Source organism: Primulina tabacum, chromosome 16, assembly GCF_025594145.1.
Source record: "Primulina tabacum isolate GXHZ01 chromosome 16, ASM2559414v2, whole genome shotgun sequence".
In the NCBI taxonomy this organism is placed as follows: Eukaryota; Viridiplantae; Streptophyta; class Magnoliopsida; order Lamiales; family Gesneriaceae; genus Primulina; species Primulina tabacum.
The window spans coordinates 32,161,970-32,177,985 of NC_134565.1; the positions used below are offsets into that span (position 1 = coordinate 32,161,970).

General features: G+C 37.5%; 2 protein-coding genes across 3 annotated transcripts; one reads left to right on the forward strand and one right to left on the reverse strand.

The window, feature by feature from the left end:
• The first annotated feature begins 1,496 nt into the window (after positions 1-1,496).
• LOC142530091 (pollen receptor-like kinase 4) lies at positions 1,497-4,309 on the forward strand. The gene is made up of 3 exons (XM_075635864.1): positions 1,497-2,410; positions 2,690-3,277; positions 3,522-4,309. The coding sequence occupies exons 1-3, from the start codon at positions 1,747-1,749 to the stop codon at positions 3,953-3,955; spliced, it is 1,686 nt and encodes a 561-aa protein (XP_075491979.1). The 5' UTR covers positions 1,497-1,746; the 3' UTR covers positions 3,956-4,309.
• Positions 4,310-4,647: 338 nt separating this feature from the next.
• LOC142528252 (auxin response factor 19-like) lies at positions 4,648-13,732 on the reverse strand. 2 transcript variants are annotated; one of them, XM_075633290.1, is made up of 15 exons: positions 13,394-13,732; positions 13,140-13,286; positions 12,847-12,959; positions 11,657-11,755; positions 11,501-11,557; positions 11,227-11,382; positions 9,518-9,602; positions 9,287-9,377; positions 8,664-8,828; positions 8,444-8,566; positions 8,279-8,354; positions 7,946-8,087; positions 5,663-7,323; positions 5,247-5,437; positions 4,648-5,163 (listed from the first exon to the last, which is right to left on the reverse strand). In XM_075633290.1, exons 2-15 carry the CDS (start codon positions 13,204-13,206, stop codon positions 5,028-5,030), a joined length of 3,162 nt encoding a protein of 1,053 aa, XP_075489405.1. In that variant the 5' UTR covers positions 13,207-13,286; positions 13,394-13,732; the 3' UTR covers positions 4,648-5,027. The 2 variants fall into 2 exon arrangements, with proteins under 2 accessions (XP_075489405.1, XP_075489407.1); XM_075633292.1 differs by lacking the exons at positions 12,847-12,959; positions 13,140-13,286; positions 13,394-13,732 and adding an exon at positions 11,835-12,815.
• Positions 13,733-16,016: the final 2,284 nt, after the last annotated feature.

Below are 16,016 nucleotides of genomic sequence, written 5' to 3' on the forward strand. Positions count from 1 at the left end.
TGTGTCAAGATCTTACCCGTTGAAATGAAGTGAGGGTATTGTTCACATAGGTAGGATCTCATTAACCCTGATTTAGTTGAAAGGGACTCATTTCTTAAAAAAAAAATTGGCAATGAGTCTCTCAACTTATGGCTAATATGATCTTGAGTATGTCTATTGTGAAATGATCTCACGAATCTTTATTTGTGAGACGGGTCAATCATACCGATATTCACAATAAAAAGTAATATTTTTAGCATAAAAATTAATATTTTCTCATGGATGACTCAAATAAGAGATTTGTCTCACAAAATACGACCCGTGAAACCGTCTCACACAAGTTTTAGCCTATGATCTTTTAGGGAACTTTTGGTCAGAGAATGAGATTATTGGATAATTAGTACGTAAATAAAAAATTTTTATTGATATAGAAATATATTATAATGATAAAATAGTATTATATTTGATATGATTTTTTAGCTGGGATAAATTAAGAACTTTTTTATTTTTGAACAAAATTACCTTTATAATGTAATAAATTTACTTTTTTGTGTAGGAAAATGGTAGGTTGGAGACAAGGGTATGATTAAAAAAGTGATAGTTAATAGTACAAAAGGATGGTATATGTTTATTTTTCTTCAATTAACATGACTTAGTCCGGATGGATTAAATAGAATTATTAAAAATCCAACCAAATAATGGATAAACCGGTTAAACCAACTACAAGTCTGATTCCTTGTACCCAAACGACTTCTTAAAATTGAGACTAATTTTCAAGAGAAAACAACCAACGTGAGGCAGCATATTTGAAATTTAAAAAATGAAGTAAAATTGATGAGTTACCATCACTTTCTTTTTCTTTATTACTTTGCAATCTAAACTAAAAAACTCCGAACAAAAAATGAAACACCCGAAAAACAACAATTAAATTCAAAACTTAAAATTAATCTTCCAAAACGAATAAAAATTCATGATTTACTTTTATTTGAAATTTTGTAAAATCGAAAACATAGGTTTTGTTCGGATTTTATTATCCATATCGAACTAATATGTATTAAAACACCCCTGCCATAAACTAAATATTAGGTCACTAATCAAAATTTAAATTCGAAAACTAGACAAAAACTCGTGTGAGACGGTCTCACGGGTCGTATTTTGTGAGACAAATATCTTATTTGGGTCATATATGAAAAAGTATTATTTTTTATGTTAAGATTATTACTTTTTATTGTGAATATCGGTAGAGTTCACGTTTCACAGATAAAGATTCGTGAGACCGTCTCAGAAGAGACTTACTCCGAAAACTATTTAATACAAAGTAAAACAAGATTTTAAAATATTTTCGAAATTAATATAAATCCCATTTTTCGAAGAATTTCCGTAAAATCAGACGTGGTTCCCACCCCACATATATACCTCTCTAAGTCGAATAAATTCCATACTTTGAAGGTCCAAATCGCCATGTGTTTTCAGCCAAAATAACGAAGGCCTAGCGCATACTTCTCATGCAAAAAACTTTCCACATCCCATGCAATGAAATAGCGGACACTGTCAGTCAATTTACCTTAAAATTTTCACCACTTGTCCTTGGATTCATCCATAGCCAACACCCACTCTTCTCTCTCCTTTCACACCCACATTTCATCCTCCTCTATTCTCTGCCCTCAAACAAGCCATTCTCTCATTTGTAGGATTCCATCCCTCCCTCGGGCGCGCGCACACAAGTGCGCGCACCACCGCTTCTTGTCATCGTTCCACGACGATACAATGGCTCGAAAAGGATGCTTTCCCTCGGGTGGCATGGCGCTTTTTCTAGCCATCTTGTTGCAATTTGTCTCATCTTCGTGTGAGTCAGATGTAGAAATCTTGCGCAAGTTCAAGGAATCCCTCGAGAATGCTGATGCGTTGGCCAACTGGGACGGTTCCAAATCGCCCTGCAACGGAGACCATGAAGAATGGCAGGGAGTGTTGTGTGAGAATGGATTTGTTTGGGGGCTTCAGCTTGAGAATATGGGATTAGGCGGTGTCATTGATGTGGATGTCCTCGTAGAGTTGAGAAATTTGAGGACTTTGAGCCTAATGAACAATAACTTTAATGGAAATTTACCAAATTTTACTAAACTTGGTTCCCTTAAAAGCATTTTCTTGTCCAATAACAAGTTCTACGGGGAGATTCCATCAAATACTTTTAATGGGATGCTGTCATTGAAGAAAATACATTTGGCTAACAATAAGTTTTCTGGTTCAATTCCTGAATCATTGACTACATTGCCGAGGTTGATGGAGTTGATGCTCGAAAACAATGAATTTGAGGGACCAATACCTCATTTTCCGCAAATTGACAGGTTGAAAGTGTTTGATGTATCAAACAATCAATTGGTTGGGGAGATTCCTCGTAACCTCAGTCACATGAACCCTTCTGCATTTTCTGGTCAGTTTTTTTTTCCAGCACTTCGTGCTACATGGCAATCAGATTCCAATGTTTCACTTGGTGACTTCGTTCTGATACTATTTAGATTCTGTCCGAGTTTCGGGCCGGCAAGGCTGCAACCAAAAAATTTTTTTGCCTCAAGAAAAGGATTAATCCAAAATATAAAAAATGTGATGTATAATTTTACAAAGCTAACACATTTCTCTTAGTAGATACAAAAGGAGTTATCCCACCATGAATTGCATTGCCTTTTCACATCTTATCTCTCACGAAACGCAGGTAATGAAAATCTATGTGGGCAGCCACTGAAACCCTGCCGTGCAAAAGGTAATTTGTCCGTCGGCACAATAATCATCCTCTCCATACTTGTGGCTGCAGCATTAGCAGCACTTGTAGCAGTGGTCATTATTCTGCGTCACAACAGAACGCCACAAGAATCCGATCAGACACCATCTATCACCAGTTTAAACAGAATGGAAGAAGGTCAATCTACTGTTGCTGTTGTAGGATCATCACCGCCTGATCAATCCAAGAAATCTGATCAGAGTGTAAGGCTAACCTTCTTGAAAGAATCCAATGACAGATTTGACATGACAGATTTACTCAAGGCCTCGGCCGAGATCCTAGGCAGTGGGATCTTTGGGTCGACTTACAAAGCCGCTCTGAATGATGGGAAAGTTGTGGTTGTCAAAAGATTCAGGCATATGAATAATTTGAACAGAGAGGAGTTCAATGAGCACATGAGAAGATTGGGTCGATTGAATCATCCGAACTTACTTCCGATCGTCGCATTCTATTACAGGAAAGAGGAGAAGCTCTTGGTATCCGAGTTCATGGACAATGTCAGCCTTTCTGTTCATCTTCACGGTATTTCACGAAACCCCCCACTCTTCCTAAAAGTAGAAAAAGAGAGAAACAACTTGTTGGACACCAAAATTTGACTACAAACAGGACCAAAAACATGTTTAAACCAAAACAGTGTAAATCCCATGATGATTTTTGCAATTTTCTCATTAGTATTACTTGTAGAAAATATTACAGCTGAAATTCATTTCTCCCCTGCTATTTTTAATCCGTTCAATTTGACGATTGACATACTACTTTGTTTCAGGCAACCGATCTCGTGGCCATCCATCTCCCGACTGGCCAACCCGATTGAATATCGTTAAAGGAATAGTCAGAGGTCTGTCATACCTCTACGACCAGCTCCCGAGTTTAACAGCACCACATGGTCACTTAAAATCCTCGAACGTAGTCCTCGACAAGTCTTTCAATCCGATCCTCAACGACTATGGGCTCGTCCCATTGATCACTCAAGAACACGCGCAAGAACACATGATCTCCTACAAGTCACCCGAGTACAAGCGCAGTGGCCGTGTCACGAAGAAAACTGACATATGGAGTCTCGGAATCCTAATCCTGGAAATCTTGACCGGAAGATTCCCATCCAATTTCTTGCAGCAAGGCAAAGGGAGCGACACGGACTTGGCTACGTGGGTGGAATCCGTTTTACGAGACGAGCAGCAGCAGTGTGAACGTGTTTGATAAGGAATGGGGACGAACAAACAATGTGAAGGAGAGATGATGAAGCTGTTGAAAATTGGATTGAACTGCTGTGATGCAGAAGTTGAGAAGAGACCTGACATTAAAGAAGTAGAGCTGAAGATCGACGAAATCAAGGAGAAGGAAGGTGACGATGATTTATATTCCTCGTACACAAGTGAAGCTGACACGAAATCCTCAAGAGGGTTGTCCGATGATATCATTCATGCCACATTTTAATATATAGCCAGTTGGAGTTGAATTAATTGATTAGCTTATAGGAGATGTCACTTTTCTTACAGCTTGTAACGAAGTTCCTTTCTTTGCCAATTTTGATTCTATAAATTTTTAAATTTTATTTTACATATATCAAATCAACTCATTTTAAAGTATTCGACGGCTGCCACCTCGGTGGTTACTAGTTACTTACTTCTGGCCTTTGACGGTGGATGAAGATCTCCTCGTTCTCTCGTCAAAATTTGTACGATTAGTTTTATAAGTAATAGATTGCCTCAGGTTAATGCAAGGTTGTGTAACTGATTTTAAATGCCTAGAACCTCAAAAGTGACATTGACGCTTAGGTTGTTTTGGACTTTTTCGGCAATGAAGGATGAGCTGATTTCAACATAATGTGACCTTTTTCAGTGAAAAATGACTTCCAATTCTCGTCCCAAAAACCTATACATACATGGATATACCTTTTTAGTGTCATTTTCTATATTACATCAAGAAAAATTTTTACAAGTGAAATATATGGTCACAGAAAAATGGAAGTATCCGCTAATGAAAAGCACTCCTCAAATCTTGAATCCGTTCTGGACTTGTTTCCTTGCCTGCAATTTTATTGCAGATCCTGAGACAAGATTTCACTACTTTCCGCAATGCCCTGATTTTCGATACTTGTGTAATAACCTATGATGCACGGACATGGCGATACAGAAACAAAAATGTGGTATTTTCACTTCACTAGTATGTGCATTTAAGAAAACAAAACATAGTTAATGGCTAAATTTTCTCACTGTGGAGGTATGGGGATCCGAATTCGAAAGGAATTTAATAACCGGCCTTTATTTGGTTAATTTATGCCATTATCAGAGGTGCTACAAGCTTGATTCGGAAGCACGCGGTTGTCAAAATCCCCATCCAAGCTCATTTGTTGGACTTCTTGAGGAGACAGAATCTTGATGCAATGGACACAGTTCACGAATTCCCTGCATGCGGAAAACAGCAAATTTTGAAATTGTAAGAATAATTTTTGACAGACAATGACATGAAGGGTGTCTGAGAAACTTACTCCCAAGGATCATCGCCAACAAGCAAGACATCATTTTCGTGATCCACATAAACAAGTTTCCAACCTATTCTCTGGCGGTCCTCTAGTTGTCCTTCTATACCAAATCTACGAGCCAAATCTTGTTTAAGTTCATCATAGCCCGAGTATCGTGCAATATCTATCGATCTTCCAACAGCACCACGCTTATAAACCTTCAAGAAAAAACTCACCAAGTTATCGTAATAGACTGCAAGAACATAAACAAGACATGACTACAATAATTCCTCGGCACTATTCCAATGCAGATCTAATAGAGTAATCAAGCGAAACAATTAAAACTTTTATTTAATTTTCAAAATATTCAAATTCCACCCCCATTTCCATTGAATCAGCCACATCCCCAAGATTCCTGACAACATTGATCACAAACAACCAACCTTTGTAAAAGTGCGCATCCTAGGCATTTGAGGTTGAGCCCAGGCACCTCTATTCACGAAGTTACCATCATTCATTGTGGAATCGATGGAATTAAATGTCATATCTGGAATTCCAAACGACTGTGAAACTATCGACGAAGAGAGTTCAGGTTGTGCTACTTTGGGGTTCTCGTAGCTGGAAAGTATGCCACCTTCCGATGAGAGATTACTCGTGAAATCTTTACTGGATCCCTCCATGTCTTTTGTGATAAATGATTCTTGCATCATGGGCATACCAAACTGATTCTCAATACTACCACCAAAAGAAACAACGTTGTTCCTCGTGTCACCATGAACTTCCACATCCTGGCTTGCATTTCTTAACAATATTGATTGAGGATTGAAAGAAACCGGGTTGTTCTGTAGCACCTGTGCATCATTCTGAGAAATAACCGATGTTGCTGAAGATAAACTATCCAAATAATCTAACTGGGTCCCATTAAGGTAGGATTGTGATGTGAAAAATCCAAGTTCAGGGCTTTTGGGTACGTTCAAAGAGGCCTTAACATCAGGTTTTTGCTGTAAATCTTTTATCAAGTTTCCATTAGAAGGCATCGTCTCAAGACCACTTGAATTGATTGCATACTGAACCGTATTTGGACAGTTGTTCATTGATGGTGAGGTTGAACAGGATGGGACATCATCTGTAACTACAGAATGTCTTCCACCACCAGTAGCTCCAGGCATCATACAGCCACTACCGCCTGCCAAAATCTGGTTGTTCATTACATTCAAGGCATTCCCCATCTGTCCAGGTAACTCTTGAACAACTTGAGACTGCTCAATTTTTGTTTGCTGGGACGATTGGGCGAGGGCGAACTTAAGATTCGTCTGACTGTTACTTCTCGTTGTCTGCTGCTGTGCAATAACATGTGATTTAGATGAATCAAGAATTTGGGTCGCTGGCATGGGCCTCGAGAAGTTTGGAGGAAGGTCTAAAAGATGCTTCTGCTGATCTTGGAGTTGCGTTGGTTGGGGAGGCTGTTGCACAACCGATTGCTGGGCTAAAAGTGACTGCTGTTGCTGACGGAGGAGCTTCTGTAAGAGCTGAAGCTGAATTTGGTTATCTGACATATGATCAGGTTGCTGGGATGGCATTAGATTCTGCTGCAGAGTGTTACTCGTAACCTGACGCTGAGCTAGATTTTGAGGAAGATTTCTTTGAAAATAATGGTTAGGAAGAGAATGTTGCTGATGCAGAACATTCTGAGACTGGACTTGGTTTATGGGTATAGCTTGACCAAGTAAATTTTGCCTCGGTAATTGAGTAACTTCGGTAAACTGCTGTTGTGGCAATAGTGGCAGCATCTGGAGCTGATCTAGTTGTTCTGGTGGAGTCAGCCTCTGAGCAGCATTAAACTGTATGTTGTTGGAAAGTTGAGACCCCAATATTCGATGTGAAATATCACTGCCATTGAAATTTGGATGAACAGAACTGGATAAAGGGCTGCCATAATTTGGTTGCATTGAGTTAGGAAGAGATGAATTTTGCTGCACGTTCATCCACTGAACTAAGCTAAAGCCAGGGAGCCCTTGAAGATGATCTTTATTAAGGCCAACATCATCGCTGAGCCAGGGCGTGGCCCTCCGGAATATGCTGTCTAGATCAGAAATGTCATCATCTGCAAGGCATTCACTCAAAATCATTAGATAGATGCACCAATGAAGGACCAGAAGAATGATACCTTTGCAGGTCAAATGTTGACCGAGAAAAGAGAATAAAGAAAGGAACATCAAGCAGGTAAAGCCTGTCCCGTGTCACTTACTATACTTTTTTCTAATTACATTTTTTTGCACTTTTGTCAGGACGACTGTTTCAAAGTCAGTGAAAAGAGCTCCACAACAACGATTTAACATCATGAGGCAACACCATCTAAACCGACATATGTTGGTGGTAATCGGTAGTGAAGTTGTGGCTCATAAATATTTTAATGAACATGTACACTAACCAGCTCAAATTACAAGTTCGGGTCGCTAGCTTGAACTCATTAACACCGTAATAATTAAAATCAATTATTATATTCTTGTATAATATATAGTATGTCAAAAATATTAATTTTTAATGATTGTTATCAAAATATAATATAGTAATGAGTCAACTTGCGAGCTCATGAACATTTAAAATTGAGCTAGACCTCAAGCTTGTCAAAAAGCTCAAACTCAAAAATCTTTAAGCTCGATTGAGCAGGCCAGTAGCAGTTCAACCACACATGCTTAAAGAGTAGGAACAAAGAAGTTTTCTACCTGCCACTCCTGGTTGCCTTGGGCGCTTGGAATGAATGAGCGGTGGCCTAGGACAGATGAAAAATGGAGCAGTTACTGGTTCAATCTCCCAAATGGAGACACGATTTCGCCGTTCCCCGACAGTGGACTCATCCCAACCTACCTACTCATGAGATATACAAAGAGGTATCAATTATCTCTATCGTTTTAAAATCGGGTATGAGAGTCAGAGAAAGAAAAAATGTGAGATAACAGCGAAGATATGTCCATATACACGAAGTAGTTTTGAACCCATCTTGCAAAACACGAGTCGTTTTTTGCTTCTAGTGATGTTTGATTATTTCGGAATTTCACCTGTAAGTTGCGCCATTGGGAGTTTTTCCATCTGACAGGATCCAGGTCAGCGATTCCAGTTATAGTACCCATATATCTGCAGACAGATATGATTGCTGTTAAAAAAAATTATATAAATTTCAGGACAAACAGAATAAGTTTTACATAAAAGACATTAGCCACCACCTTCTTGTCCCCGATTCTCCAGTTTCAAACATCATGCGGAAGCGCATACCAAGAGATATTTGATTACTGCAAAGTGATCTGTAGTACTTGGCTAAAGGGATAACGAATTCTGATGGACTAGCCCTGCTCGAAAGTGAAAATGTGATATATCAAGTAAACAACTCAAAGCACTCCATCAAAAAAAAAGATTTACAGAAATATGTAAAGATTAGTCATTGACCTAGGATTGTAAAACACGGTGAAAGGGCTATTGTTTGCAGCAGCATGGGCTGCTGCAGCTAGAATCCCGATATGCATGCTATCACTCGACAAAACGGATGATGATAAGTTGGTTGGTTGTCGATTAGCCCGTCTTATGCCCAGGAGAAGCTGTTGCTTTTCATCCCTTTGGAAAATTACCCATAACTCTAATCATGATTGTTACAACAGCAGTTTTCTTTGAAGTAAAGCATAAGAAATTTGCGAGAACATTTTTTTTGTTTTTGCTCAAAACGTTCAAGTGTCAGCAATTATATGCGTATACTAAATTTAACATTTTTCAAAAAATCAGATGCACCCAACCCGAAAGTATAATACCACATTTCTATGTGGACAATTTTAGGTTCTGGTAGCATGAATTTTTCCCAAAATTTTTTTTGGTTTGGTTCGTATCTAAAAGTGACTAAAATTAATTTGAATTGAGAGTCCAAGCCAAACCACCACCTAGTTTCATAGTAACTAATATGTTTTATCTCATGCTCAATTTGGTATATATAGTAGTAACTAATATGTTTTTATTTCATGCCGACACTTGAAAGTTTTGAGCAAAAGAGTCGTTACTATTTAAGAAATTGGCAGTGTTACCTAATGAACAGGACCGAGTCTCCTGCTGACAACCGCTTTCCACTGACAAAAAGGCTCCATCCACTCGTAAGCAAGTGGCGTTTTGGTTTTCCTAATTGTAATCATAAAACCATGTTAACTCTACTAATACCCCATCCCACATATTTTTTTGAAGGTTTGAAATAAATTTATTGAACTCATTTTGTAGAGACTACACACCAAAAAATGGACACCTAAGACGCAGAATTTTACCTCGAAATATATGGCGAAATGTCCAGACAATTTCATGTAAATCTCGGGCAACAAGCTCTTGAACCGGTGGTTGCATTGTGAAATCCTACAAGGAAAAGAGCATTTTTCATCATGTTATAAAATCGAGAATTAAGAAATGGAAGATGGGAAATTATCCTATGTTAAACATATAAAACTATTGGGTTCATCCTTTGAGATCAAGCTTTTGAGAAGTGTAATATAAATATATCAAAGAAGGTTAGAGGTTAAAAACCAAATAGATAATTGCATAAATTAATTCTGCCTTCTCGAGTGCATTCTTGAGAGTAGAAATAGCATGGGATTGCCTAAAAAATTTCTGCATGAATTTCGGTCAAAATATCAGTGTCTGAGGGTACTCTTGTAGGCAGGTTCATCAACACACACAAAGGATGTAACGCCTCGGATTCGACGACTGTCCTTACTGTATCAAGATAAATCTTTACAGCGTGCTTACGTCCTCACTCGCATGCACCCTAGGAAACTTCCCAAGGAGTTACTCATCCCAAAATTATCCCAAGTCAAGCACGCCTCTAAGTTTGAAGTTCTTATGTGATGAGTTCCCGAAAAGAAGATGCACATTCTTGATATGAATAGTACATATCAAATCTTTTTAAGCACTCATCAACTGCACAATCCCATACCTCAACAGTTTTGGAATCCCTTTCCTTTCGATGTGAGATCGGTTCATTCACCTAAAAACCTGTCAGGAGCCGTTCATTGTCCGTGCAATCTCATGGCACCGGTGGAAGCCTCACAAAAGATTTATTCACAATTGTTGTTAGCGTGCTTTAGTGTTATTTTATATATATTATACATCTTGCTTTTGAAAGTATTTTTTATTTTAGTTTCTGAAAATTCTGAAATTTTACTATATAAAAAAATTTGAAATTTTCGTATTATTTTAAGTCTTGAAATTTCTGAAAGTCTTGTGAATCTTTGATTCATGATTTTGGCACTAAACAAAATTATGAACTAAATGATACAAATACATATTCTAACTAGTTCCGGTTCCTGATCTCTGGCCTCATCCCTTACAAAAATAACATATAGGATACTAATATCAGTTCAGTCACAAATAAGATAATATAGTTCAGTGCACTTGATGTTTGATATAAATTACTGTTTATTATTTAGATTATTGTTCATAAATAAAATATTTTGTTATTCAACCACTTGCGGAGTGGTCCCAATGTCACTCACCCCCTTCCAATAAAGAGCAAGAATGAAGTTGAGGAAAACAACAAACAAAGTGGAATTCTACCAACATGACTCGATAGCATGTTATGGCTACTTGAGGAATTTTGTTACTATTTATTTAGCTTATTTATATACCGTAGTTTTATGTTCCACTGCTATCATAATACCTTATTTGGATTTTGTAATAAAATAGACCGGTTTTTGATAATTTTTATTCCTTTGAGGCTTCAACATTTTTTGGAAATTTAATCACGACTTTTGATCATGTTGCCAATGTAGTGTCTCAGGTTGGAGTGTGAGACAAAACCACAAAACTTAATTAGTTGGTCTTGACTGCTTATTTATTCCTATTCCTTTATTGTCTTCTGTCAAGTAACTTGACGTGTATATCTTGAATATAGATTCCCAAAAATTATTGCCAATCTCCAACTTACACTCACTTTCCTTAAGCTCTGACTTTATGGAAAAGTAAATCAAACAATCTCACTAACCAGGAGTGGAAAAATCTTTTCTGCAGCACGACGGGGTACAGAAAACCCCCCATGAGTGCTAGTATCACTTGCGGTCAACGTTTTACAGAAAAACTCTGTTTGGGGTTTATTTGCTCTCGTCGACAGATCTGATCTCAACAAAGAATCCTTGTCAAACTGCAAATGATTAAATTATGCAGAAGTGTCTATTAGTTTGCAGATTAGCATCTAAAAAAAGGAAAAGATGGTTCTGTAAGCAATAAGCATTATTCATTCAATTAATTGAAAGACAAACCGAAGGCACTGGTTGGAGCGTCATTTGGACATAAACTTCATCTGTTTCAGGATCAGCCTAACAGATGCCAAACATAATCATGCGCTGTTTAGACATGGAAAAATAAGCAGAAAAATTGTCTTCTAAAGAAGAAATGGATACCATTTATTAACGTACATGCAAATTGACGTTATGAAGGAGGCATAGTAATTTTGAAGGAAGATTCGGGTAGTTCGGGACTTGCGAATCGACATCCTTTCTCATAGATGCAGAAACCTGAAGAAAGTGATTTACAGGTATTTGCATAAGAAAATGGCCTACAGAAAAAGAAAAACTCGAGGCTGTGCCAACTCACAATGACATTATACAGTCTTCCTCCACACATGCATGCATTAATAGAACTAAAACCACTGAAATATTCATTTCATGAGCAATAAAATAGAAATATTAAATTTCCATCTCGTCCGATAATGGTATTCGTTGGGTGCAAAATTTCAACACTATGTACATTATTTCCGATAAAATTCATCAACCATTAGCTTAAGAAGCAATATCCTGATTTGATAAATGATCAATTCTTCAATAAAACACATCCCACATAGCAACGGCCTGTGTTCAACCAATGTCGCAGCGTAGCTGTTTGATTTCTCAATATATATATAACCCCTTATGTAATAAGCACATGATTAAGATTACAAAACCAAAATATAAATTTAGCATTTCATTTTCAGGGTTGGATCGAATCCATCAAAATTCAATCATATTATAAAACTTCACGTCACATAAATTAGTTTAAAACGTTGTGGAGGGGACACAAAGATTTCACTTTTACAAATATTGTGAAATAAATCTTTTTGTTTTGGAGTTACTATTGCTGTTATGTTAGTGGAAATTGAAAAGGGGAGAATCCCGACCCACCAACCCCACCTTACTAGTAGCATGGTCCACCAAGGCCCGTGCATTTTACTCGTTTCTTCAAGGTCCCTCCCCTTTTCAATATTTTTGGGCCGCAACCCAGTTTTGCTAACCTACCCCACCCCACTCAGATTCCATCATCTATCATACTCCAATTTATTATTCTAAAAACCAGCTCACGATAGCAAGGATTGAATCACCAAATCCATGGACACAAATCCAATTATTCAATAGGAAAAAATATTGTTTCTCGACAAGCATGGAATCCTTGCATGTGAGTGAGTTATGTTATCAAGTCAGACGCTGACACAAGGGCGGGGGTATAAATGTCAGTGGCAAGACGATGACACCGTAACGGCGCACCTTAGCAACTGGTGCAGGAATGGGTTTTCACGAGACAGATAATAGTAGTAATAGTAAACAAACAGATAAAGAAAAGTACGAAAGCAAACATGTTCACTGTGGCCTTGAGGGAAGTAGACGACGTGGGTCCCAGCGGCCGGCAGATTTACCAGAGGACCAGCGCACGCTTGCCATAGCTCTCCATTTATGCTCTTCTTCTCACCTGCCACAATCCCCAAGTATTTATTTATTCACGATTCTTTTTCAACAAAATAAAGATCCAATCTTTCCGGCAAGACTAAGAAATCTCACGCGATTATAAGGACCAAAAAGAAAAAAGTTAACGATAGCGAACTACAATTTTGTGTGTGTGGAGAGAGAAATGGAGGGAAGAAAGAGTAACCTTCGGCGGCGGATGGACTGGCGTTCGCCGGCTGAGGTACACCGCCGGTGGAAGACGACGACTTCATCTATCTTGTTTAATTCTGCCTACTTCCGGGAAATCTTGTTACTGGCCGGAGTCAACAACCTCACCGGAGTTTCATCTCGCCTGAAATAACCAGGCAAATAACGGCAGTGCCCTCAAAACACAAGTCAAAAAAACTAAATGGAATCAACCCTTTTTAAATTTCAGAACTTCATCCAAAAAGTTCGCACCTTTAACCTTGAGAATATTACAGTGGAAAAGTGATTCATCTTTCCAGCATAGAAAAAAGAAACTAAAATTCGTCTATGTCCAAAAACGGATTTTAGTCGCCGGAGAGAGTATATTCCGGCAAGTCAGGAAGGGCGTGGGCGTGATCTTCTTTACTCAGGGGAGACAAAAGCAGCTTTGGCAAACGCAAGGATGTTGTGTGTAGCAGAGACCAAATGCTGCAACAACGCCACACACAGTGCCTTTATTAATATATAGAAGGGTATCTGTGTTTTGAAGAACCTTTTGCAGAAAGCACCCTTCTTCACCACTTTTTTACTCCCTCTCTCCCTCTCTCTTCTCCCGAGGCTTTCCCTTTCTTTGAACTGTCTTTCTGCTCGCATTTTCCTTTCTTCATTTTGTGAAGAAATTAAATATATTAAGTATTTCACTTTTTCTCAATTAAACAGACCGTAGTCGGTAGTTACGTTCGTTTTGTCGTATTGCATGCACACGTATGCTGTCCATCAGTCCATCACTTTCTTGGTCTTGTTCATTTTTTTCCGTTTTTAAAGCTATATTTAAGTTGGATGAATTGAGTTCGATAGAATATTTGAAAAAATTGATTTACACGACACAATATTAATGTAATGTACCTGATTTTACGATTAATTTCATTGTATTGATAAGGGTCTTTGCAAAATGTTTATGACAAACTTCTCAAAAGTCACTTATCTCATAATTTTTCAAAGTAAAAAATGCTTAATTTTGAAGTTTTTTTTATTATGAACACCCAAAAAACGTAACTTTAGATTTATGTGATAAGATCCCGAAAAATGATACCTTTCATTGACATCTTTTTAAACCCTTCATTATGGTACGAGGTATCATAATTCATTCTCATTCAGAACGCGACGTCCTTGCGACCACAATCTCATTCTCATTTTCATGTGAGATTAGTTCATTCATGTTTTTCTTCGCATATAAGCTAACTAGGAGTCGCTCATTGTCCGTGTAATATCTTGACACCAGCGATCACTTCTCAGGCCAGAGCCTCACATGTCCAACGACTTCCGCTTGGTTCGTCCTCGAACCGCACCATACTAAGAGACGTCGTCTTTGATATCATTATGTTACACCTCAAATTCGACGATTATCTTCAGTGTATCAACACATGTCTTTCCAACTTGTTTATATCCTCACTCATACGCTCTCTGACAAAAGTTTCTCAGGGGTCACTCATTCCAAAGTTACCTCAAGTCAATCACACTTAATTTTTGAAATTTTAAGAGATGAGCTCTCGAAAAAAATGCACATTGATGATATAAATAATAGTTATCAAATCATTTTAAGCATTCATTCTGGTACGAGGTATCACAATCACTCGTTCTTCAAAACGCATCGTGAACTTCCACAATCTCATTCTCACTCCAGTGTGGGATCAGTTCATTCATGTTTCATTTCGCCTAAAAGACTATCAGGAGTCGCTCATTGTATGTGTAACCTCTTGGCACCGATTATCACTTCGCATCCTCTTTTCAGTCCCGGACATCACATGTCCACCAACATATGCTTGGTTCGTCCCCGAACCACACCTTACTAAGAGATGTCGTCTCTGATACCATTATGTAACATCTCATTGTATCAACACGGGTCTTCCAGCATGTTTATGTGTCCACTCATATACTCTTTGATAAAATTCTCAGGGGTGTCACCACTCTATAATTGTTTCAATTCAAACATGTTTAACTTTAAAATTTTTAAGTTAAATTCACGAAAAAAGATGCGTGAAACCTATATGTAAAAATGTAATCCAAAGTCTTTTTTCACGAACTCCCCCTACTATCCTCCATGAGATATAATATTTTACTTTTGTTAACATGACATAACGAGTTGTCGCCGGATTAATCTCAATGAGATATTGTTATAAGTGCAACATCTTAAGTTTTATATATGGGTTGGAGCCACCGATTGAAAATAAGAATTTTATATATGACGCACAAATTAATTAGCTTGCGAGCAACCCACAGTTGTTTTTGTAAATAATATTAGCTACCTAATTGAGTTTTGGAGCAGACTCGCAAAAGCAAAAATTTATGTGAGATAGTTTCACGGATCGTATTTTGTGAGACAGATATCTTATTTAGGTCATTCATGAAAAATTATTATTTTTTATGCTAAGAATATTACTTTTTATTGTGGATATTGGTAGGATTGACCCGTCTCATTGATAAAGATTCGTGAGACCATCTCACAAGAGACCTAATCACTCGCAAATTAGCTCCTGTCGGTATATATCAATTATTTAAACAAATTATTTACATTCCTATATATATTTACTTGAAGCTTGGATCTATAAAAACACCCGAGTTCAGAATTAAACAATGATTTTGAATTATGGTTCGAATTTTTTAATTTATTATATATGTATATATAACTTTGTTAAATTATGTTGTACATATTATAAGATATTTGTACGAAAAATATTAATATAATAGTAAGTAGTTTTTGGAGGTTTCGTTAATAAAAAAACTAAAAAAAAGTATACATCACGAGTGGGGAAGAATGCATGTGGGTTTTAGCAGCAGAAAACCTGGCAGGTTTAACGGACTCCATTTTATTTTTCTATTATTATATTATATTTAT

Excerpts from the sequence above, each read along its gene's own strand:
- LOC142530091 (XM_075635864.1), top strand. The coding sequence starts at position 1,747 with ATGGCTCGAAAAGGATGCTTTCCCTCGGGTGGCATGGCGCTTTTTCTA. Across the intron at positions 2,411-2,689 it reads GAACCCTTCTGCATTTTCTG|GTAATGAAAATCTATGTGGG; the intron begins GTCAGTTTTTTT and ends CACGAAACGCAG. Across the intron at positions 3,278-3,521 it reads CCTTTCTGTTCATCTTCACG|GCAACCGATCTCGTGGCCAT; the intron begins GTATTTCACGAA and ends ACTTTGTTTCAG.
- LOC142528252 (XM_075633290.1), bottom strand. The coding sequence starts at position 13,206 with ATGAAGTCGTCGTCTTCCACCGGCGGTGTACCTCAGCCGGCGAACGCC. Across the intron at positions 9,603-11,226 it reads AAAAGATTTTTCCACTCCTG|GATTTCACAATGCAACCACC; the intron begins GTTAGTGAGATT and ends TTTTCCTTGTAG. Across the intron at positions 8,355-8,443 it reads GGAGAATCGGGGACAAGAAG|ATATATGGGTACTATAACTG; the intron begins GTGGTGGCTAAT and ends ATCTGTCTGCAG.